The 24,328-nt window shown below is 36.5% G+C and overlaps 1 protein-coding gene across 1 annotated transcript in view; it reads left to right on the top strand.

The window, feature by feature from the left end:
- ZDHHC17 (zinc finger DHHC-type palmitoyltransferase 17) overlaps positions 1-24,328 on the top strand; it is a 53,688-nt gene that overhangs the window by 7,995 nt on the left and 21,365 nt on the right. The window contains exons 2-9 of the mRNA XM_063309015.1: positions 1,979-2,082; positions 3,512-3,634; positions 5,608-5,685; positions 7,356-7,500; positions 8,849-8,913; positions 11,912-12,074; positions 22,858-22,983; positions 23,289-23,431. Coding sequence (XP_063165085.1) covers positions 1,979-2,082; positions 3,512-3,634; positions 5,608-5,685; positions 7,356-7,500; positions 8,849-8,913; positions 11,912-12,074; positions 22,858-22,983; positions 23,289-23,431 — 947 coding nt within the window. The remainder of the gene's footprint in view (positions 1-1,978; positions 2,083-3,511; positions 3,635-5,607; positions 5,686-7,355; positions 7,501-8,848; positions 8,914-11,911; positions 12,075-22,857; positions 22,984-23,288; positions 23,432-24,328) is intronic.

Below are 24,328 nucleotides of genomic sequence, written 5' to 3'. Positions count from 1 at the left end.
GTCACATGCAATTGGGCGGCTACGTAGATTGATCTACTAAATATCCCAAAGGTTGGTGACCATTGCAGTGGTACATCCCACTCCTTCTAGGCTAAAACTAAATTTTGGAAGGCACCTTGCTGTGGGTAATAAAGGAGATAAAGAATAACGCTGTAGAAACTTAATTAATGGATTTGATCAACTGGCTAGTATTTTGGCCTTGTTTAAAGCCAGCATATATAACAAAATATACTTTTTGGGGGGGAGATGGGTGGTGGCAAAATTTCATAAATAAAATTAATAAAAATATAGCCAAGTTATCTTATTCAAATTTAAGCTCAAAACAAAACACAATATTTATTGGTAATATTGTTGTTGTTTTTCCTAATCTATATACTACTAAAACTCTTGTGACTGTAACCTTTAACTGGGTGAAGTGGTGCATCATAGGGCAAAATTTTTTCAACAAAGGTACCTCAAATGGACCAACTTACAGCATAGGTCCAAAATCTGGGACCCATGACTCCTGTGGAATAGAAATTTAGCAAATTTTATGACATAAAAATTATCATAAAACATTTTATGACATAATACAAAATTTCATAAAACATTTCCAACTCCTGGTGTTTGACTGGGATATACAGTTCAGCATTGGCTACTTTCAAGGCAGATACATCTCTTCCTGAATTTTTAAGAACTTTTCCAGTACATTAGAAGCTCTGTCATTGTTGAAGAATCTGTCATTGAGGAATCTGGTAAGGAAACCAGTCATTCTGTCTTAGCACAAATTACCTTACAGGATGTTGCTTTGAAGAAAAAAATAGGAGAGACAACTGTGGTATATGCCGCTTGAGCTCTTGAATAAAAGGCAGGATATAAAACTAGTAACATTAAACAAAAGAACTGCATTACTTTTTTCATGGTAATGTTTTAAGTAATATTTATTTTAATTATACAACAATTTGCACAGTAACTAGTACTGTTACTACTAATTGGAGTTACTAAAACAGACAGCATATAGATGGATATAAATAAATAATGGCTAAATCAAGATAAATTGTGCTGAAATTAATGTGCAGTTTGTGCTTCCTGACTTTCAGGGGGTCTTACAGTGGCCATATGGAAGCCCTAGATTTAGAGGCAGTGTGCATGAATACCAGTTGGGGATTAATAGTGAAAGAGGATTGTAACTATCATTCAGATTGTAATCTGCCTAGAAGAAGTGGGGGGGGGGTAATCAGTGGCCCACAAACTACATGCGGGCTTCCAGATCTCAATTTGTGGCAAATATAGTGCCCTGAAATTACACATATTTTTTTTAATAGAGGTCAGGATGGGATCAAGATGCTCTCAGAAAGAAAATGACTCCCATCTCAACCTTTTAAATTACCCCAAACCAGTCAAAAATCATGCAGCTGAAATTCTGCAGTAATATAATAAGAGCCAGTTTGATCTAGTGGTTAAGGCAACGGGCTAGAAACCAGGAGTCTGTGAGTTCTAGTCCTGCCTTAGGCATGAAAGCCGGCTGGGTGACCTTGGGCCAGTCACTCTCCCTCTGCCCAGCTCACAGGGTTGTTGTTGTGGGGAAAATAGGAGGAGGAAGGTATGTTTGCTGCTTTGAGTTATTTATAAAAATAATGAAGGCGGGATAGAAAATAAAATAAATAAATATGGTCACATTTATGCTGAACAATTACAGGCTGTTTTAGGGAGAGGAAGGTCTTACGTATGGCAATGGGAGCAGTTTGCTTATTCCTGCATTTATCAATCTTTAAAAAAGAAAGAGGGAGAACCTAAAAAAATTGGTCACCTCGAAGGCCTTCTGTGGTCCTCCAGAAGTCTGGAAGGCAAAATTTGCCCATGCTTGATCTAGGGATACAAGCTTTTGTGGAAAAGAACCATAAAGATCAGGCTGATTTAGTGGAACTTAAATTCTTCTGTTCTAGAAATTTTAATATTTTAATATTTCAAGTAGTTTAATAAAATTGCTTCTTTTCAGGAAATCAAACCTCAGGCTCACTATAACCATGGATATAATGAATCCCTTGGGCGCAAAAGCCACATTGATGATTACAGCACATGGGATATTGTCAAAGCCACACAGTAAGTTTTTTTTCCTTTTTAGTCAGCATATAGGTATTTGTTTCATGTGGAAAACAACATTTACAGTATTAATTTTGTACTATTACATAATTGTGGATGGACGTGGTAAAAGCAAAGACTGTTTAGGATCAAAAGGTAGGGAAAAGTATAGTGAATGGCATCGGTGTAGACTAGATTTAGCTGTTTCCTTTTTTATCTAATGCTTTGAATTTCTTTTGCTTATTTGTTTCTGATTCCTTTTTTGTGCTTTGAATAATGATGCTTACTTTGAAAGGGAATAGTGGGAAGTTTCAGCCACAGGGGCTGTTACAGTAGGCCACACAATCCCACATGGGTCTGCTACTGGTCGTTTTCAGTGGGCTTCAGTTGCAGCACTGCTTAGTACCTTTGGACATTTTTGGCAGCCACCTCACCAAACCTCTTCTGTCCTTCCCTACCAAATCTGACAGCAAGCCTCTTTAAGCCATGCTGCTGGTGGACTGTCCTGGGTCTTGCTACTCTCTCCTTCCATCAGGCCTCTTCATAGCTGTAGCTGTAGCGTTCTCTGTTTTTGGCTCCTGGCTTGAAGCACAATTCTGCTTTTCCTGAAAGGAAAGACTTTCAGCTCTCTTCATTCTCTTCAGCCAGCTTGAACTGCAAGGGGAAAAAAGTCTTCTTTCTCTTTCTTTCTTTGAGTTGTAAATTTTATCTTGCCTATGCTACCAGCATAGGCAGGTGGAGCCTTTTAAAAGAAGCAGACAAAGGAAGGGCTGTAGGGTGTTCCTTTCCCTGTGTTGCACAAACTTGTTCTTCAACAGGTGGTATAAATTGCCAAACTCTGTGTTTTCATTCTGAATGTATTAGAAATGTAGAAGCTCTTATAAATGATGGATTGATGGAGGGTGGAGAAGGAATAGAGAAAAGTAATGCTCATGAATAGTTATTACCTTCATGATTTACCATCTAGCTGCATCACTGCAGAAGACACACTCACACACCCATTTTAGGCAAATCAGTTACTGCTTCCTGGACCCCAAATGATTATTGTAGTAACATATATGTTAGAATGGGCATGTGAATAATTATTTGTTTGGATATTTGGAAGCATACTTATGGTAGCTTCATAAAATACAAATGTTTTTTGTGATAACTTTGATCATCTAGCCTAATAAACATTTTTCCTTGTTACAAAAATGCAATACCTAACCTTGGCTTATATAATAAAAGTATATAAAATTTTTACTGAAAATGTTGATTATGTAGGGCAGAAACAATAAGATTTCATCTTGGAAGAACAGGAAAGGCTGTGCACTGTATTTTAAATGTAGAAGTCATTTGGAAAAAGAAAATAAAAGAGATGGTCTTCATTTTTTTCTGGATTCTGTCCAGTGTTTTTCAAATTCAAATATTTAGTTTTATTAATTACTGACTAATGAGATTTTTCTTCAAGGTATGGAATTTATGATCGTTGTTGTGAGTTGGTAGAAGCAGGCTATGATGTACGGCAACCTGATAAAGAAAACGTTACCCTTCTCCACTGGGCTGCAATCAACAACAGATTAGACTTAGTGAAGTAAGTGCTACTTTTCTGCCACAATCAGTTTTTAGTTTGCTTAACACGAGTTTAACTCTTCATATTTGTATCATAGTAGGATCAGGCATAAATATATTGTGTACAGTCATTTACTTTAAATAGCGATTAGTTGATTGGCCAAAGGCTGTAATAAAAAAAAAAATCGTTCATTCATTCATTTAGTCATTCAAATAGTGATTATTGTTTTTTTACAGTGTTTGAATTACTTCCTCAACAAGTAAATAATCACAGCAATTAATAAAAAAATCAAATCAGGGTTGTCTATAGATTTTGATAGCCATTTTATGAATAATTATATAATGGTCAAAACTATGGATTGCCCAGCAGCCAAATTTCTATCCATTTTAGATTAGTAAACTCAAAAAATAGAGCAGCTGTTCATTTCCTTTGGTACACTAATAAATGTTATTTCCATTTCCACTTTAGTCATTACTGAAACAATAGTATGCAATGCCTTCAAATAGCGTAATTTGTTCAGTTTGAAATATAAGGAAAGCTGTATTTAAGGAATGAATGAAGCTACTTTATGTTCATAAAAATAAATGCTGAATATCAAAAATCAAGCAAAACTGATTAGAGACATTGTAGAGAATTATGCCTTAGCCAGGCTAATGGTTTGCATTGTTTTTATAATATATTTGAATTATTTTGTTACTATCACCTTGAGGATCGCTGTTGAGAAATTTAAATATGAATATTTTAAAACAGAAAATACAAATATAATATTTAATATATTAATACACCTGTACACAAATGTGTTATATGCATAAAATAAATACTAAAACTTTTGGAATTCATACATGATTCATAAGATTTTTCCTTTTAAAAGTACCCACATTCAAATGTTTAAATATAGTTAAAATCTCTCCAGTCCTGATTTACTTGGTAAAACTACAAAACCTGAATCTGCTACTTTTAAATACTGTGGTTGGTTCTCTAGTTGGCTGACATCACCATCTATCCTACTTGCAGTATGCAGTAGAGGAACATCTATATGGTACAGAAGGGATTGGAGAGAAGCCTGTCAGTTAACTCCTTATGTAGCAATGAAATGGTCAAGATTATTTTTCAGCTTTTTAATGATCATAGTTTGTAAAGAAGTAGGAGTGCTATGTATGTTGCTTAGAGGAAGCTTTTTATTTATGAACATGTATAGTTTTTTTCACTCTAAGATTGCTTGGTAATCCATAACATTAAAAACTGTAGCATAAAACAACTGAAATAGCACTTTTTAAAAAAGCAGGGAAACAGATTTTAAAAAGTGCTTGAGAGACATTGGCACTGGAGAGATGACAGCTTAGGCAAATGGATTACCACAAGTGAAACTCTTTCTCTGTCTGGTCATTATCTCCTGTGACAGTAGGATATCATGCAGAGAAGAGCATTGGAGCTAAAGTCAATGTACATGGATTCTGGAATGCTGTCTTTACATTACCCTTGAAACTTTTAATGCTTCTTGAGCAGTGATACTGAAAATTGCTGTATGGCTTCCCCACAGTGAATATAGAGTTTTGTTTTGTTTTGTTTTGTTTAAATTTATTGGCCACCTAACTCCAGTGGACTCTGGGTGCTGGAGTTGCTTATCTTAGGCTTGTTTTTTTTTTATCTGATAAAAACTAATGGTAACAGAATGAACGTGCATTTAAGATATTTTACCAGTTAATTTCTGTATATACTTATGTGAACAGTTTTACTTCTAAAAGTCAACTGATTAAGCATTGTTCTTTGAGATGTGTTCCCTTTAAATGTACTTTGATTCCCCTAATCTTTAACTATTTAAAAGGGATATATCATTTACTCTTAATCTAAAAATAAAATGAATATAAAGTACTGTTTTATATTCATATAAAAGCTGTTTATATGAATATAAAAGCTGTTTTTGTGTCCTGCATTTCTTGATGACCATGTTATCAGTTTCTGTCTTCCCATTTGTATTTATTCTATGTCAACAGGTACTACATATCAAAAGGTGCTATTGTTGACCAGCTTGGGGGTGACCTGAACTCCACACCGCTACATTGGGCAACTAGGTGGGAAATATTGGATGTTTTCACATATATTTTTTTATTATTTAATGGGGTCAGACGTGACTTGGTGCTTGCACAGGGGACCTTTCACCTTTCACACAAAGCATTTTTGCAATGTTGTACATCAAATTTAATCTTAGCAAGACAGAGTTGCTGGTTGTGCATTGGGATTTTGTATCATCTCTATCAGACACTGAGGAAGCAGATCTGCAACTTGGACTCACAGCTACTGCTTGCTGGGCAGGTGTAGGCCATAGACAGGTCAGCCTTTGCCCAATTTTGGTTGGTAAACCAGTTATGATTCTATCTGGAGCGGAAGGACATACCTAAAATAACTCACTCTCATCTCCACCCACTTGGACTACTACAGTGTTCAGTGCAGGGGCTGCTTTTAAAGACCATCTGGAGGTTACAGTTGGTTTGAAATACAGAGACCCGCCTGTTAGCTGGCACACATTGCCAGGAGCATATTATACTGCAGGTCCTGCACGAACTTCCAGTAAGCTTATGGCTGAAATTCAAAATGTTGGTTTCAATTTCTAAAGCCCTGAATGGCTTGTTAGTGAGTGATCTCTAGAACCACGTTCTGCAACTGGAACTGGCCCGGCTGACTCAGTTGTCCCAAAGAAGATGTAAGTAGCACCCCACTTCCACAAAGTAGGGGTGGGATGATGCACAGAGCTGTTGCTTTTCTTTGATAGTATTGCCTCTTTGGACAGCCTTCTGGTTGAGATCAGACCAGCCTCTTTGGTGTGCTCATTTCAGAAGATGCTGAAACCAAGTGCTCCAAAGAGTAAGCAACTGCCATCTGGGCTTTTCTTGCTGAGTTTGGTTTTGATCTTAGTTTGGGACATTTAGATTTATTTGCTATTTTATTTATATTTACCATTGATATTATGTATATTTGATAACTGTTAGCAGTCTTAGCAGACAACAGTGGGTTATCAGTCAACTCAATAAATCAAAAGTTCATTATTTGCTCTTTAGTGATTCTGGATGTTAACCAAAAAAGGGTTTATCTGTACATTCACTAATTTCTGAGAATCGATTTTTAAGTAAACGTAGCCAAACATTTAGCATATTTACAAAGTGAAAGAGCAAGTTGCAAGACTGAGGAATGTAAAAACTAAAAGAGTTCTATCTGCTCATGGAGTATTTCCATATTTGAATTATGTCAAGAAACTAGGTCATATAAACCAGATTTTTCCCAAACTTGTGCCACCCAGATGTGTTCCATTATAATTCTCATCATCTAAAGTTATCATGGTCTCTATGAAAATGTGAAGGTGCAGTTTTTTTAGTGGCTCTTGTTTGATCAGGAGCAAAGACCAGGTGGCTTTTTGTCTTCCCTGCAGATCTAGAGAAATTTAGATTGATGGGGCTGAAGAACTTAAGGATTTTTCATTATGCAAAATGTTAAGGACTTGAAATAGCATAAAAATTCTTCAGTCAAGTTGATTGCTGGCTAGGTAAAGGTAAAAATCTCACTTTCAAGAAATTTCAAGGGAGCAACATTTTTGAAATTCTTACCTAGGATGATCTTGAGAACAAAGGGTCTTGTCTATAGATAGGTTTAAATAGATTTTTATTTCTCCTCTAGGTATCTGTACAATAATTTAAAAATAACGTGAAAGCTAAATTACAAAATTTAATCCTGATTTTTAATGTTTTAGACAGGGTCATTTATCAATGGTTGTACAGCTTATGAAATATGGTGCAGATCCATCATTAATTGATGGAGAAGGATGTAGTTGTATTCATTTAGCAGCCCAGTTTGGACATACATCTATTGTCGCTTACCTAATAGCCAAGGGACAGGTATGTACTTCGTTTCATAACTTTGGGAGTGATAATTACATATGCAGATCTCGTTTTGCTGAATTATTAATGCTAAAATATATATACATGTGTATTTTATCACTGTATTTCTGAGATTAACATATGCAATATTGTGCCTAATTTCCTGGGTATAACTCTTTGAATTCAACAGAATTTACCTCTGAATAATTGAATATAGTACTAGTAACAATAGATAACCTGGAATTTTTAAGATTCAAATGCAAATAGGGAATTTAAGCAGTTTGAGTTAATACTATGTAGCTAAACTTGCTAAATTTATCATGTCAACATAGTACTCATCTTGATAGAAATATGCCTTTTCTTTGTCCAAATCTATAGCTATTTTAAAATTTAAATATTTTAAAATATATCCATGCTTATTATTCTTTTGAATCTTTTTACAATGTAATTGAAGTGGAGCAGATAATTAGATTTTTTTAAAAATAATTTAATTTGGTGGTCTGGCACTATTTCTGTCACAATTCCAAGGCTATGTGAAACTTCCAGAACAGCATTTTCTTGGATACAGGTGACAGTAAGAAAATAATGAAATTCTTGTTTAAACACAATACTGGTCAACTAATATAAAATTGTAGTTTTACTACTAGTACTGAAAATTGCAGAAAATGCAGGGACCAAAGACACATAATCTCTAACTATTCCCTTTTCCTTTTCAGTAGTTGAAGCAATTGAAAATGTTGGGTTTTTATGCTCAAATATTTGTGAATTTAAGAAGATTAAGTTATAGTTAATGATATAGAATTAACTCATACATAAACAAGAGGAATTGCAGATAATGCCTAACCCTTTTAGTCAAGCCATGTGCATGCCTGTTGTGGATTTTTGGCTTGCTATGAACAAAACCCCATTTTGAATGGAAGCCTTTCTCTATTTTGAAAGCAGTTTGCTATATGATTCATTAGGGTCTTTTGTTCAAAGAAATGAGAGTCCGGACTTTCATGTGCATGAAGAATTAGCTGTACATTGCTTCAAATCTTAGCTGACATCCACATCTCCCCAAAGTTTCTGTTCCTCATACTAATTAGAAGATTTAGTATTATAAATTAATAATTTCATTTTCAAACGTGACTGACCTAAAACAGTAGATGGTGCTCTAACATATTTTACATGTGATCAAATACATTTACACAAAATTGTTTAATATATTCTGCAAAAATGTAAGAACTTCAGTCAATATCTAAGATACTTCATAATAGCTTTTGCCTTACTATAGCAGTACACTAGTCTTAGTTTCCTTCAGAGGAGATATCTAGAAATTTTCCCTCAGTATTCTCTCTTTATACCTGATTATTTCTGTTTTCATCAGGATGTTGATATGATGGATCAAAATGGAATGACACCTTTAATGTGGGCAGCTTATAGAACACACAGGTAATCTGCTCATTTAAACTTTTATCTGTTGGTCTTTCTTTTTAATAATCAAATAGATTACACATAGTACAAAATACGTTAGAACTTTGTACTCTTAAAAATGATTTGAAAGAAGTGGTTCAGGCCTCACATGAGTGCAGCATCTTTCTACTGTTCATTTAGATAGTTCAACTTTTTGTCAAGTTCTGCAAAGCTAGCAAACTCAGGAAAAAAGAACCACTTGCATTTCTGGAAAGATTTTTATTGCTAATAGGGTAACGTAACAAAATCTTTAAAGCCTGTCAAAGCAGTTCTTACACTCAACATATATCTAGCATAATTAAGGTGAAGTTTCTCTGAGTCTCTTTCTCACACCTCCCCTCTGCCCCCCTAGTCCCCATGAGCTGATCTTTCTCTTTTGCAACATTCTTATTTCCTCTTCTGTTTTCTCTGGGTCTATTTGACATTCTATCACATTTTTAGAGCACCAGCATCTTTTTTTCAAGTTTTTGTAGAAACCTGAAAAAGGTAATTCTGCTTTAACGAATAGCTGAGAAATACTGCATTTATACAAGGGCTGATAACACTTCTTCCAAATCATTTTTAAACCATGCATAGTTCTATTTTTTATATTAGATCTGTTGCAGAATGTTATCCAGTGCAGTGGAGTGGCCTGTCATTATTATGCTGATGATAACTAGCTCTTGCTAGTTATCATCCGATTCCAAGGAAATATTCAATAGGCTTGGACATCACTGAAATGTAATAATGGCTAAATGAGGAAAAGAAAATGAAATTGAATCCAAACAACATGGCAGTCCTATTGATAAATACAAAAATGGGCTGTGGGACTGAGGAAAGTGAAGAATTAATGTCACTGAACAGGCCCACATTTGGCAATATATAGCGATGATCAGACCAATGAAACATTGTACTTCTCCACTGTAATAGCATTCTCAGAATAGTTAGGAAAACTGTTCTCCTTGTCCCTGCATCATGTTTGGAAGGTCCTTTGCAGATAAAATTCCTGACATTTGCTCCAGATTCAACAGCTTTTGGACAGTCTAGTGACATGACCAGAGCAATATTTTGTAAGGTCATTTGGGACTTTTTGAATTAGTGAAGTGAGAGAGTAAGACTTTCAATAACATGGAAGTTAGCTTCCACTAAGTTGGATCCATGCCCAGCTTGGCTCTTTCAAGAAGCTAGATGGGGTGTGTGTAGCTGGATTCAGGAAGAGATAAATACTTCTTTGGTGAAGGGTGCTACATAGTCATCATCAAAGGAGGCAGTGTGCACCTCTGCTTAAAAGGCCATCTCTTGATCTAACCTTCTTGGACAACTTCCACTCAATTTCTAGTCTGCCCTTTTTAGGGAAAATTATAGAGAAGATGGTAGGACTTCAGTTAAAAAGGTTCCTAGGTGAAATGGATTATCTGGATTTTTTCCACTCATATTTCAGACCTGGACTTGGGACTGAGACTATGTTGGTTGCTCTGGTGTATAACATTTGTTGGGATCGTTAGACCTCTTAGATGCATTTGATACCATTAAACATAGTATCTTTTGGGACTGCTTGTGAGGGTTGGGTTCTGTTTTGATGGTTCTGCTTCTTCATGCATGGGCAGTTCCAGCCAGTGAAGGGGGGTTCCTGTGGTTGTTCCAGCGTGGCTGTCTCTCCACCATGGTATTTAACATTTAAATGAAACTGCTGAAAGAAATAATCAGTATATTCTGGGTCCAGTTCAAAGTTCTTGTCTCTAACTATTAAAACCCTACATGACTTGGTTCTTGGTGATCTTCAGAACCATCTCTTCCAACTAGAATCAGCCTGTCCTGTTGTTGAGAGGAAATGCATGTGTTCCTCACCATATAAGAGGTCATAGGTAATCCATTATGGAACCAATTAGTCCCAGAGGTTGGCCATCTTACTGGGGTTTTAGAAGACCTTTAATGATTCATCTTCTGAGAAGCAGTCAGGTGCTAATAATGGTAGTGGGCTACTTTCTGGTTTGTTTTTTTGTTGGGTTTAGATTGTTTTTATGCTGTTTTATTTTTACATTTTGCAGCTGTGTATTTTATGGAGGGAATACATTTTTATGATTCTGCATTGTGTTTTGTGTTTCTTGTAAACTGCCTTAGACAGTATGGAAGCTTATGTAATAAAATAAATAATCCCTCAGAATTGTCACTTTTCTCCAACTCTCAGCATTTAGAAAATCATTAAAGATGCATCACTTTTACTAGTCTTAACATGATTGTCGGTTCTGTCATTTTAATACCTATTTATTTTATTAATTTTTTTGTGTGTTTTAATATTTTATATTCTGTTTTAGCTTTTAATGTGGGTTACTGTGTTTGAATATTTTCCAAAGTAGGCAGAAAGGGTAGAAATAAATCCAATAAAAATATACATAAGCAAATAGTTGATAGCTAATTGATTCTCTAGATTCAGCCAACTTTCTCTATTTTTTTATTTCTCTGTTCTTAAAGCAAATTTAGATTAATGGGAAGAAACTTTACTTAGATTGTTTATATTTTTCATAGTAATTTAGAGGAAAAAAATCAGGGAAGTTTTCATCTTCAGAAGCCCATTACAATAACATTATTTTGCATGTCTTCCCTGCATTAATGTACTAGATATTGACCATGCAGTTATTCTTAGGATTCTATATTGAAATTGCCCCTTAGATGAGGAAGAAAAATAATATTTCTTGCAGTAAGAACAAATACTTAGTTTTATATTAAAATGAGTAACACTATTTTTCTTTTTCTTTCTTTTTTAGCACCTATGTAAGACAGAATTAAAAATAAATTATAGTGTCCTTATTTGATAGAATATTCTTTGAACTGAATTGACTCAGTAGTAATAAACCACTCATTTGTACTTAAAATAATGCAGAAACCAGCCCAATCCAGTCCGAAAGGATATATACTCTTTCTCCAAGGAATTTGTTATCTAGCAAAAATGAACAAAATGATAAGTCTTTGTTTATATAATGTTTTTGTTAATTTCCAGTGTGGACCCTACTCGGTTGCTGCTTACTTTTAATGTTTCAGTCAATCTGGGAGACAAATATCATAAGAATACAGCACTACACTGGGCAGTTCTAGCAGGAAATACCACAGTGATTAGTCTTCTGTTAGAAGCTGGAGCTAATGTTGATGCCCAAAATATCAAGGTAGTATGTCTTCATGTAGTAGAAATTTTCACATTCTGTTGGTTATTTTTAGTAAGAACAAGATCAATATTCCAGTACATAAATTCAGTAAAAGCTCTTCTGCATTGCATATACTTTTAGCTCTTTTCTCACATCCATTGCCTGGTGTTCATTTCACTTTTTAGCTGTTTAACTCTTCATGCACGTTCTCTCCATCCCTGTGCTGTGCTCATGGTTTTAATGTTTATTTGGCTTTGTTTTCTTTGAGTTGCATTGTCTCTCATATTATACAAGCCTAGCCCCGTATCTTCTAGGACCTCTTTCATCTTATATCACTGTCTGCCTTATATTCAGGACCATTTTATCTGTGACATGATTCCCAGTCTTATGAAATCAGTGCTAAAGAGTATATAATTACTTCATTAAAATCTCTTTTGACTTAACATTTTCTGTTACCCATTCCTCCACTGAGTTATTATTTTATGAAATATTCAGAGATCCCCAGTGTTTTTGGGGTGGTTAACATATTTATCTATTTATTTATGAAATTGCTATCACCACCCATCTCCCCCCCAAGGAGGGACTCTGGGCGGTTTACAATAAAAATAAAATTTAAAATGCAATACATATAAATACAAATAGAAGGTAAAAATATAAAATGCAATAAAATCCAGATGGCAATAAGGTTCTGTTTCAGTCCATGAATATTTAAGGGGCTATTCTAAGGTGTTACCATCCCCAAGAAAGACAATTCCCCTCCCCCCCAGGCACACTGACAAAACCATGTCTTCAGTTTTTTACGAAAGTCCAGGAGAGGGGGGGCTTGCCTTACCTCTGGGGGAAGAATGTTCCAAAGGGTGGGGGCTACTGCAGAGAAGGCCCACTTCCTGGACCCTGCCAGGTGGAATTTGTGGAATTTTGAGAGCACGTCTTGATACTCTCACAAAATTGCTGCCATGGTGGGTATGGCCAGTCATAAAAACCCCTTTTTCCACAAGGGAAACTGGTGTGGTTAGTTTCCTGTGCCCAAAGATGTCAGCTTAATATCTCACCTTAACTTGGCTGTTTTTTTTTTTTCCTGGACAGGTGGGCACCCTTTCAAACCAAGCACTGAGCTGCAAGCAGCAATCATTTTATTGTCAAAGAATGTTTTTGGAAATACTGTAATTACAGGCACACTGTTTGGATCCCTGAAAATAAAGTATTCATATATTTATTAAAGAAAAAGCAAAGTGCCCTGTAACACCTTGAAAACTTCTTAATGTTATTATTATGTAAGCTTTTGTGGGACAATATCACTTTGTTAGATTGTGATTCATCAGAACTTGTAACATCACACTGGTTAATTTTTAAGGTCCTGTGAGAGACTAGTGTTGTTGTTGTTTTTGTTTTTGCAAAAGACTAATAAAGTGGTTTTCTGGACAGATTTATCTAAAAATAGCTTCCATGGTCTGGAACATCTTTGCTTTCTCTTCATTAAATGGCAAGCAGCAGTTGGCCATGGGATATTTACATGTTATTTATTTATTTATATTGAAACAAATGGATAGAAAATCCAATAAAGAATTTTGTGGTATCTTAAAAACAAATACAGATACTATAACCCATGTTTTTATGAACTGTTTTCAGTGAAGTGAATGTAATGCACAGAAGCTTGGGATATAACAAATTAATCTTTACAAAGCACAGTTTTTCTTGTTTTTGCTGCAGAAGGCTGACACATCCAGATATATAGTTACTTGTTTTATAATTTATTGAAGAGGGGGAGATAACTCAAGAAGGCCTGCAACGTCTAGGCAGTGACAATTCCAGAGGAAAAAATATTTATTTTCTTGCGATGTGTACTTATAAAAAGGGGAAAAGAATATTGAGAGCTGAAAGCTCTCAAATGAGATATTACTAAAAAAATTAAAAGGTATTTTTCAGAGTTTGCAGAAGTGTTCCTTGAAAGGTAGATAGGATGCTTGCTTTGTTTATAACTGAATGCTAGATGACAATCGTCTCTCTTCCATCAGTAAAATAAAAGAAATTATGAGTCTGTGTCTTGTGCTGAGTCAGCATTGAAACTCAAAAGCTCTTTGTGCTTTCTGTAGTTTAAATACTCAGTCACGTGTTCTACACTCATATGCATTCCTTAATTTTTCCTGTTTTCCTTAACAAACTTAGGGGAGTGGGGAATGAGTAATGGAAGATGACTCATTACAGTTTGTTATCTCTGCACTCTAGACTGTGCATGATGGATAGTTTACTTTCAACATCTGTGCTCTTGTTGTTTGTAATGCCAACAACTGCCTTTTTAGAATGCTGGTTTCCAGTAATGTACCGGAAGTGTATCTTATATATGGGGTCAGTGTGATATAATGGTTAAGGTGCTAGACTAGAACTGAGGAGACCTAGGTTCAAATTTGTCCTCAACCATGGAAACTTACTGGATTACTTCGGCTCAATCACTGTCAACCTAGTTTACCCCACAAGAAGTTGTACATTGCCTTAGTGGGCCTCTGAAGGATATGGAATAAAATAAATAAAATTTATTTCTATATCTTATTACCCTCAAATCTTCATGTCGGTGGTCAAAGTCTTATGCTGTTAAAAGAAATGATCTGCCCAAGTGGTTGGGCCACCATTCCAAAGAAACAAGGTGATGAACAACCTTAAAGCCTTTCTGAGCTTCTGGTGCAGCAACTAGGGCTCCATTTGGCTCCAGTGAGAGGATTTATTAGGCTTAGGAGGAAAGTTGATAATTGAAAATGACCCAGTATTCAGTAGGAATGTGCAAAATGTATAATTTGGCAAACAAAATGTTCTAGATAACGCCTAAACATTTTGTTTCTTCAAAGCATGTCTATCTGGCCATTTGGGGGATTAGTCTGTTAGTCCTCTGGGAATAACTTCTGGAACTGGAGGTAGGTGTTGTGGTATTCCAGATGTTCTGTCTAAATGGCCAGATAGACTTCATTTAAAAGAAAAACAGCAGTACGTTTACTGCTGGTATTTAAAACGTATGGGTTCTCTTTATATTAAGGTAACCTTTTAAAAAGCGTGCCTTTTTTTCTCTTTAAATATTCAACTGAATGACAGATATAGGTTGGATGTTTTGTTTTTGTTTTTAAAGGGGGAAATGGTTCAGAACAGTTTATCTAATAATAAAGGGAAAAATGGATATAAGGGGCAGCTTTGAGCCCTGCTATAAAGTTAGTATAATTGTGCCTTTCCAGTTTGTTCTGTTGCAGAAGAGGAGTTACCCACTTTGAGGATCTGTCAAAAGACCAATTAGAAATCTTATATGGGCACAATCAGAAGAAAATTACTGCTGAGCTCAGGGGTGCTGCGGTGGCAGACAGAGATACATTCTGGCCTATCTGCTGAGTCTAGTAGATTCATCAGCTGGGTCAGTTGGTTCATCTGAACTGTTACCTGGTTCTGATACAACATCACTTGGTACTGATACTGGAGCAAGGCACTGGCTACTTGATCCATCGTAGAATAACAAGATGGTTGATAGTTATGGGTCTTTGTCTAGGAAAGCAAAGTCTTTTTTTCTAAAGTAAATCTGGGAGTAGGAATAGAGTTTTTCTGTCATGCTTTTTAATTGATTATGTGCCATCAAGTCATTTTTGACTCTTAGTGGCCACATAGATAGATTTTCTTCATGATGATCTGTCCCTAACTGGTTCTTCAGCTCTTCCAATGGTGCACTCATCACCACTGAAACTGAGTCCATCCACTTTGCTGCTGGTTGTCCTCTTCTCTTTCCTTCCACCTTTCCCAGCATCAGAGCCTTCTCTAGGAAGCTAGGTCTTCACATAATTTGTTCGAAGTAGGATAATTTGAGCCTGGTCATTTGTGCCTCGAGTGAGAACTCTGCATTTATTTGTTTGATGATACATTTGTTTGTTTTCTTGGATGTCTGCAGTATTCTCAGGAGTCTTCTCCAGCACCAGAGTTCAAAAGCATCAATACTCTTCCTGTTCTGCTTCTTCAAAGTCCAACTTTTGCTTCCATGGAGTGTCACAGGAAATACCATGGCTTGCATGATTCTTATCTTTGTAGATATAGAGACTTCATGGCATTTGAATATCTTTTCCAATGCCTTCATGGCTGCTCTACCAAGTGCTAGTCTGTGGCATGTTTCTTGAATGCTTGTTCCTTTACTATTGAAGGTTGATCCCAAAAGACAGAAGCCATCCATCACTTCGATATATTCAGTGCCAATTCTAAGACTGGTTGTTCTTCCTGTTCTCATTTGTTTAATCTTCTTTATATTTAATTTTAGTCCTGTTTTTTTTTCACTTTGCTCCTTAACTTTTATTACTAGATCTTGCAGATCCTTTGTATTTTTTGGCTATCAGAATAGTGTCATCAGCATAGTGCAGGTTATTGATGTTTCTTTCTCCAGTTTTAAAACCATGCTCATCTTCCAATCCATCTTTCCTTTAATATATATTCAGCGTATAGCTTGACTTGGAGCCAGTGTGTTTTACCATGTTCTGTCTGTACTGTGGCTTCCTGACCTGTATATAAATTTCTCATGAGGACAGTGAGATGTTCTGGGATGTGCTTTTTTCTGAGCATGTTCCACAGCTTGATGTGATTGACACAATCAAAAGCCTTTCTAAAATCAGTAAAGCACATAGGACTTTTCAATATTCTTTGGCTTCGTCAATTATTTCACGTGCATCAACAATAATGTCTCACGTACCTTGGCCTTTTCTAAAGGCAGCGTGAATATCTGGCATCTCTTTTTCCATGTAGGGCTCTAATCTGCGTTAGATGATCCTAAGTATTATTTTGCTTTAGCCAGACTGATTGTGATGGAGCTTGGAACTGGGGGAGAGGAGAGCGCATTCTAAGCTGATAAACGTTCTCACAGCTTGGAGTGTGTGTGTGGGGGAGGCTGAGGAAGAAAGTTAGACTAGCCCCACCCTAGATTTCCAAGAATATTTTTCCTTTTAGATCAGTTAGGATAGCAGTTCCCAACCTTTTTGGCACCAGGGACTGGTTTCGTGGAAGACAATTTTTCCACGGACTGTGGGGGGGATGGTTTCAGGATGATTCAAGCGCTTCCTTTTTCCTGACAGTGCTGTTTGGAGATAGCAGCCAATGGGCTTACTTTCTCTGACAGGAGGCGGAGCTCAGGCGGTAATGCGAGCAATGGGGAGTGGCTGTAAATACTCAGGCTGTAAATTCGCTTGCTTGCCCACTGCTCACCTCCTGCTGTGCGGCCCGGTTCCTAACAGGCCACGGACCGGTACCGGTCCACAGCCCGGGGGTTGGGGACCCCTGAGTTAGGAGACCTTTAGTCTGGTAAGCTTCTGTATGAGCCAAGAACAATAAACTAGAGTTGCAAACCCGACTCAGCGTGGTTTCTTCGCCAATTCCCCTGACACTGATACGTTAACTAGAAGGTTTGCATATAGATTGAAGGGCACATTTTTTGATAAGATAGTTTTATTGCAGATGTTAGAAAAGCCATTAGTAACAAACAAAACAAAGTAATTTTTGCAAATTGCTGTTCATATAGTAGACCAAGATTCCTATCTTACATCTCTTTTTCCCAGTAATGGTCTGCAAGCCACTTGCTGCTTTGCAGAAGAATTTGAATATTGTTGGCATTTGTGCATTGTTATTGTAGCTGGTCTAGTGTCAAGCCTTTGGGTTCTGACCTTGCATATTCTAACAATTGCTGCAGCTCTGGCTCCTGGGTTTCAGGCCAGGACTGTTAAAACTATTACTGGCTTTGGTAGATTCTCTCCTCCCTGCTGAGCTAACTGATTCATCATCTGGTTAATTTACCATATGTGGTGACACTTGATTCTGTTACAATATTGAAACAAGGCATCAGTAATTTGCCTGATAATGGGGTAACTAACTATCATGTTAATCCTCAGCTCACAGGTAAAAACTCCTCTCATAGCATTGGGAACAAACTCACATCTAGGCTCAGCAGTAAATCACTGACCTCTAGATACTTAGCCCTTAGACATTAGTTACTTAGAGTAGAATCTTCATTACAGACAACAGTGAGGAATGAAATCTCAAAAACAATAATTACCCACTGTAACACAGAGAAGTTGTAGATCTATACAGTCAGGACCAGAAATATTGGAACAAGGATAACTGTTTTGGCATTTGGCCTCTGTACACCACCACAATGAAGTTGAAAGGAAACACACCCAGATGGGAGTGAAGTCAGGACTTTCAGCTGTAATTCAAGGGGTTTGACAAAAGTGGGGCACTAACCATTCAGGAAGTACAGCCAGTGGCATACACACACACCCATCGTTGGTGGCTCGTAAGTAATGGAATCAACCAACATCATTACAAACATAAGGATCGCCTTTAATACCTGGATGAAAATCCTTTGCAGTCAATGACTGCCTGAAGTTTGGAACCCATGGACATGACCAAATGCTGAGTCTCCTCCCTTGAGATGCTTTGCCAGGCCTTTACTGCAGCTGCCTTCAGCTGCTTCTTGTTTGTGGGGCTTTCTGCCTTCAGTCTTGTCTTTAGTAAGTGAAAAGCATGCACTATTAGATTGAGATCAGGTGGCTGACTGGGCCATTGAAAAACATCCCACTTCTTTGCCTTGAGAAACTCTAAGGTAACTTTTGCTGTAAGTTTTGGATCATTATCCATCTGCAATATGAAGCAGTGTCCTATCAGTTTGGCAGCATTTGGCTGAATCTAGAAAGATTCAGAAAGTATAGTCCTAGACACTTCAGAATTCATCCTGCTGCTTTTATCAGCAGTCAGGTCATCAATAAACACCAGTGACCCGGTTCCATTGGCAGCCATACATGCCCATGGCATAACACTGCCTCCACCATGTTTGACAGATGATGTGGTACGCTTTTGATCATGAGCTGTTCCTTTCCTTCTCCATACTTTTCCCATCATTCTGGTGCAAGTTAATCTTGGTTTCATCAGTTCAAAGAATCTTATTCCAGAACTGGGCAGGCTTTTTTAGGTGTTTGCTGGCAAAATCTAATCTGGCCTTTCTGTTCTTGAGCATTACCAGTGGTTTGCACCTTGTTGTGAAGCCTCTGTATTTACATTCATAAAGCCGTCTCTTGACCGTAGATGTTGACAATGACATACCTACCTCCTCAAGAGCGTTTCTTAACCTGGCTAGATGAAAAGGTTCCTCTTCACCATGAGCAGAATTCTGCAGTCATCCACTTTAGTTGTCTTCCATGGTCTTCCAGGCCTTTTGCTGTTGCTGAGCTTGCCAGTTAATTCCTTCTTTTTCAGGATGTTCCAAACTGTTGTATTGGCCACTCCCAATATTTTTGTTATCTCTCTGATGGGTTTATTCAGTTTTCTCAGCCTAATGATGGCCTCCTTCACTCTCATGGACACCTCTTTGGACCTCATGTTGAGAGTTCCAGTGAACAGCTACCAAATGCAAATGTAACACTCAGAACCACCTCCAGGCCTTTTATCTGCTTGATTAGTCATGGGAACCAATCATGGGCCAGGAAACAGGCCACACCTGGCCATGCAGCTGCTTGTCAGCCATTCCTTCCATTACTTACGAACCACCAATGATGGGGGGGGGGTGTATGCCACTGGCTGTACTTCCTGAATGGTTAGTGCCCCACTTTTGTCAAACCCCTTGAATTACAGCTGAAAGTCCTGACTTCGCTCCCATCTGGGTATGCTTCCTTTCAACTTCATTGTGGTGGTGTACAGAGGCCAAATGCCAAAACAGTTATCCTTGTTCCAATATTTCTGGTCCTGACTGTATATCTATCCTCCAGAGTATAAACTCTACGCTTCTTCCTCCTCCTGTTCCAAATTAACAGATAATTAGCTGGTCACTTGGTAGCCTTAGGTAGTTGAGATAAATTTATATATTTTTCTGGGAACCATTGGCTCCTGCCTTGCCAACCTCAACCATTATGTAAGCCTGATACCCAGGTTATTCTAGTTAATGGGGAAGGGGCTCTGATTGGTCAAGATGTGGATGTCACTGCTAAATATTATTATTTCTTTTAAAACTGTATGTTTGCTTTGTGATACTTTGCCTCTTTTTTAGTAAAGCTACACGTTTCCATCTTTAGGGAAAGAGCCATAGGGCAAAAGTTGTTTGTCTTGTTCTGTACAGAGTGAAAGGAAAACAAGGACTGAAAGCATACATGCTATGGCAGAGGTGCTGCGTCTGTGAGAGCAGAAGGCAGTTTTACTCTCTTATGGTTACTGCTCATTGTCTTTCATCTTCTCAGTTTCTCAGTTCTTGATAATTGATAATTCTATTATCAATTGCTGTTTTACAGAACCCAATATTCCCACACTTATTAAGATATTTTCTGGAGACCTTAACATCATGACATAAAAATAAAACACTGAGTTGTAACTTTGTGTTGCAAAATCTTGAATGCATTCAGTTCTGTTGTTCTTAAAACTCCATATGTTTGCATATAGGTAGCCAATTCAGGTAGACAGTGTTTGGGACTTCAGATTCAACTACAAATTACTATTTATTTTACATTAAACTTAAATCAGATCTTGAGTCTATGTCCTTGTATGGCAGAGTTTTTTCCCCCCATATAAAACATAATATCTTAGTCTGCTTCCAGTCCAAATGATCCTGACATACAAAATCTTTTCTCTTCCCACATAAGTGATTTTTTTTAACTCCAACCATACTAATAGTTACTTTTAACCACATGGATGAGGAAGGGACAAATTATTTTCATCCCTCCATACTGCATTTGTGATTCAGATGAAGAGTTCTGCCAGGAAACTGGGACTTGTACTATTTAACGTGGCATGTGAACAGAGCCACGTTCACATGCCATTTAACGTGGCATGTGAACAGAGCCACGTTAAGAAGGAAAAAGGGAGCACCCTTTTTCCTTCTTAACGTGGCTCTGTTCACATGCTTTCAAATGCATGGTTCTGATATTAGAAATGAGCTAGAAAACTGCAATTCAGAACTGTTGTATTTCAGTTTGTAAAAAAAGTACTAGTACTTCCTGCTGCACTAGATGTTCAAAATAGAGTATTTACTTCTGCTTCATTTCTCTAGCATTTTCTCTAACTAAAAATAAAGTAGCGACTCTTCTTTCTGTTTTCTATCCTTTCTAGTAGGTCAGTTAGGAATCATCCACATTTGTATGAAACCTCATCCTGCAGTTAACACATTTTGGGGCTGAGTTGTAGCATTGTAGTTTGTCTTCAGGGACCAAAGCAATTAAGCAGCCCTACGCTATTATTTTATGTTATTTGCACAATCTGAAATTGTACTCAGGCAGAACCATAGTGGAAAGGTGAGCCAGAAAGAGATGGAGGTTCCTTTGGTTTGGCTTTGCCCAGCCTGGCATCTCCAGATTACGTCAGCACTGATTTTCTTATAGCAAGAATGTCTTGGGGGGGAGGGGTCCATAGCAGCTCTTGATCTTAAACAGTTTGATGGGGTTCACTGGGGTCCGCTCTTTAAATACACAGTGGAAATGGAAGGAAACTCCTAGGGAGCAGAAAATACTGTCAACTGATTTTTTATTTCTGCTGAAATCTCTGATGGTGGTTTGTTGGCTAAGATTTTGATGCTGCCCCACAGGGCTTTTGTGTGCAAATCCTATCAATAGAAATTACTGCCTACTTCTGAGGTAATCTGGTTTCTGTTGATGCCGGAATCCATGTGTGTAATCCTTGCAATTTGTGCTTTGTTTCAAAGGATTTATGCCTCTTCTGGGTAACGTTTCAGTTTCTGGTACCTGTCTCATTTTTTTTTAGGCGGGGGCCAAACGATGGAGGATTCAGCCATTTTTCAAGCCTCCATGAATATTTGTTTAGGAGGGGAATTACCTTCCGTAGAAGAGAGGAGGAGTGCAAAACTGGAGCTGAAGGTACCTTCAGTTGGTTGTCCTTTGCCTCCTCTGTTCCATAAGAGCTTTGCTTCCTTTAGATGTCAATGAACCCGACTGCTTTGTCCCAAGTCTCTGATAGGAAACCAGCCAGCATTGTTTTGCAAGTGATTTTAACTTTTTTGGACATTGGTAGGATTTCTGTATTTGGTGATGAATTATATAAAGAGATTGCCACACTCTTATAACATTGTGTTACTTCATGCAAAATTTATGAGACTTGCAGATTGAAGTGATCAGAACCCATTATTAATGTATCTAAGAGGAAGAATGAAAATTATTCATTATTATTTTTTATTTCTTAGATCTATTGTAGCAATGATTTTGAAAACTAAAACATTTCTTACAGTTTAAAGTTCATATTAACATCAGCAGGTCCTAATGTGCCTTTTCATGTACACAAATGCAGATTAAACTGAAGAACTGTGATAGCTCAGTTGTTGGATTTAATCTTACAGAATGCCCATAGAGATATAATTTTTGAATATGTGATCTGTACACAATAAAGTATATAGAACCTTCTGACAGAATCTAGATGTGCAAAAGCACATGTAAGCACCTATTCATATATTTAGTTAAAATATAAACATTTGGTGGGAGCAAAATTCACCACTTATAAGGATGTTTAAAACATGCTTTAATCTCTAATTGACTTTCAATCAATCTAATGTATAGAGTGAACATCTACATGAGATATTGGTAATAGCACAAACATATCTGTTAGCTAAATCCTATGAATGAAATTGACTTTTTCCTTGCCTCTGCTGCTTGTTAACACGTGAAAGAGAGCCTCTTGTTCCAGACTAGTGAACTATATAATATAGTGAACTAATTTAATATTTCTAAAACTTTTAAATAATATTTTAAGTGAAATTGTTACATATTTTCCACTTTTAATCTAAAATTATTTTAAATCTTTTATATTTTAATAGGGAGAATCACCACTTGATTTAGCAAAGCAAAGAAAAAACGTTTGGATGATAAATCATCTACAGGAGGCGAGGCAAGCAAAAGGTTATGACAATCCATCTTTTCTCAGGAAGCTGAGGGCCGATAAGGTGAGAATAATATTTAATAAATTGATAAACTTTGGCTCATGTTGACATGTAATTTCTTGAAATGATGTCAAGAGGTATTTAAAACCTTGTGCTTTTGCATCTTTTAAATTAATAGACTTTTTAAAAAATTACTTTTCCTACTGGGGTGAAGTGACTGACCATACCTAGGCCTCATATATTTTATTGAACATAGAACTTCTTTAATCCTTTTTAATTAAAGATACTGTGAAGTGTTTGAGTAAAAATTACACTTTTCTACTAGTTCATTTAAAAATAGAATAATAAATATTTGCTGTTTTTTGTAGGAATTCCGTCAGAAGGTGATGCTAGGAACACCTTTCCTAGTTATTTGGCTGGTTGGATTTATAGCAGATCTTGATATTGATTCTTGGCTAATCAAAGGACTAATGTATGGAGGTGTTTGGGCTATGGTTCAGTTTCTTTCCAAGTAGGTACTCAAAAAAGTCAATTTGTTTATTATGTAATATACTGTCAGATACATTAAGATGCTTAGTTTGAAAGGAAGTAGTTTTATCTGCTTTCATTCTTTCATTGTGCATTAATATTAAGGACAGATAGTGAAAATATTAGATGTCTTATGTAAGGAAATGTGCTGTGATGTCCTTATATCCTGACTTCTTGATATTTGGTCATGTTAGATGCTAGATGAAAGTAGTATTCATAATGTAGCTTTCAATGGAAAATAACTTTACTGTTCAATCAATATATCAATCATTATTTCATTTTGTAGTATGACAGTGAAGAAATTAATCAAAAGTGGTTCCTCTTTCACAGTTTTGATATGATTGTCTGTTAGCCATAAACACTGAAGTCTCTTAATTAATTAATTAACACACTTCTTGTAGCAGTGGAAAATATTTTTTCACTTATTTCCACGATGTAATGCTTTACTGGAAATCTTATTTCCTTTAAAAGGCTATCTTAAAAATTTAAGAGTAGACAAAACTAGGATTGCTTATATCCATATAATCTTAATGGCAAAAAGAAATGCATTCAATTTATTGCCAGTATAAGAAATATAATCCATGTCAGATCAATATTTTAAACTTTGGGCTCTTTGGTATAAAAGTAAAAGACTACATTATTACAGCTTACCCTCTTGGTTTAGCTTTTACTTAAAGTCAGTTAAATAGCTGTCATTTTGAGTTTGGCTAAGTGGAGTTTTAAAATAAATTTTACTCTCTGACTTTAAAATAAACAATTTTAGAGTTCTGTTTATCATAAGCAAGAAAAAAATTATACTACCAGTATACAGATGAGTTTAAATTAAAGGAAGTACAGTATAATCTTTTCCTCAATTACCACTGAAGCATGTGTGAGATGT

This window comes from Candoia aspera, chromosome 7 (assembly GCF_035149785.1).
Source record: "Candoia aspera isolate rCanAsp1 chromosome 7, rCanAsp1.hap2, whole genome shotgun sequence".
Classification (NCBI taxonomy): domain Eukaryota; kingdom Metazoa; phylum Chordata; class Lepidosauria; order Squamata; family Boidae; genus Candoia; species Candoia aspera.
This window is presented reverse-complemented; position numbering and strand designations above follow the sequence as displayed.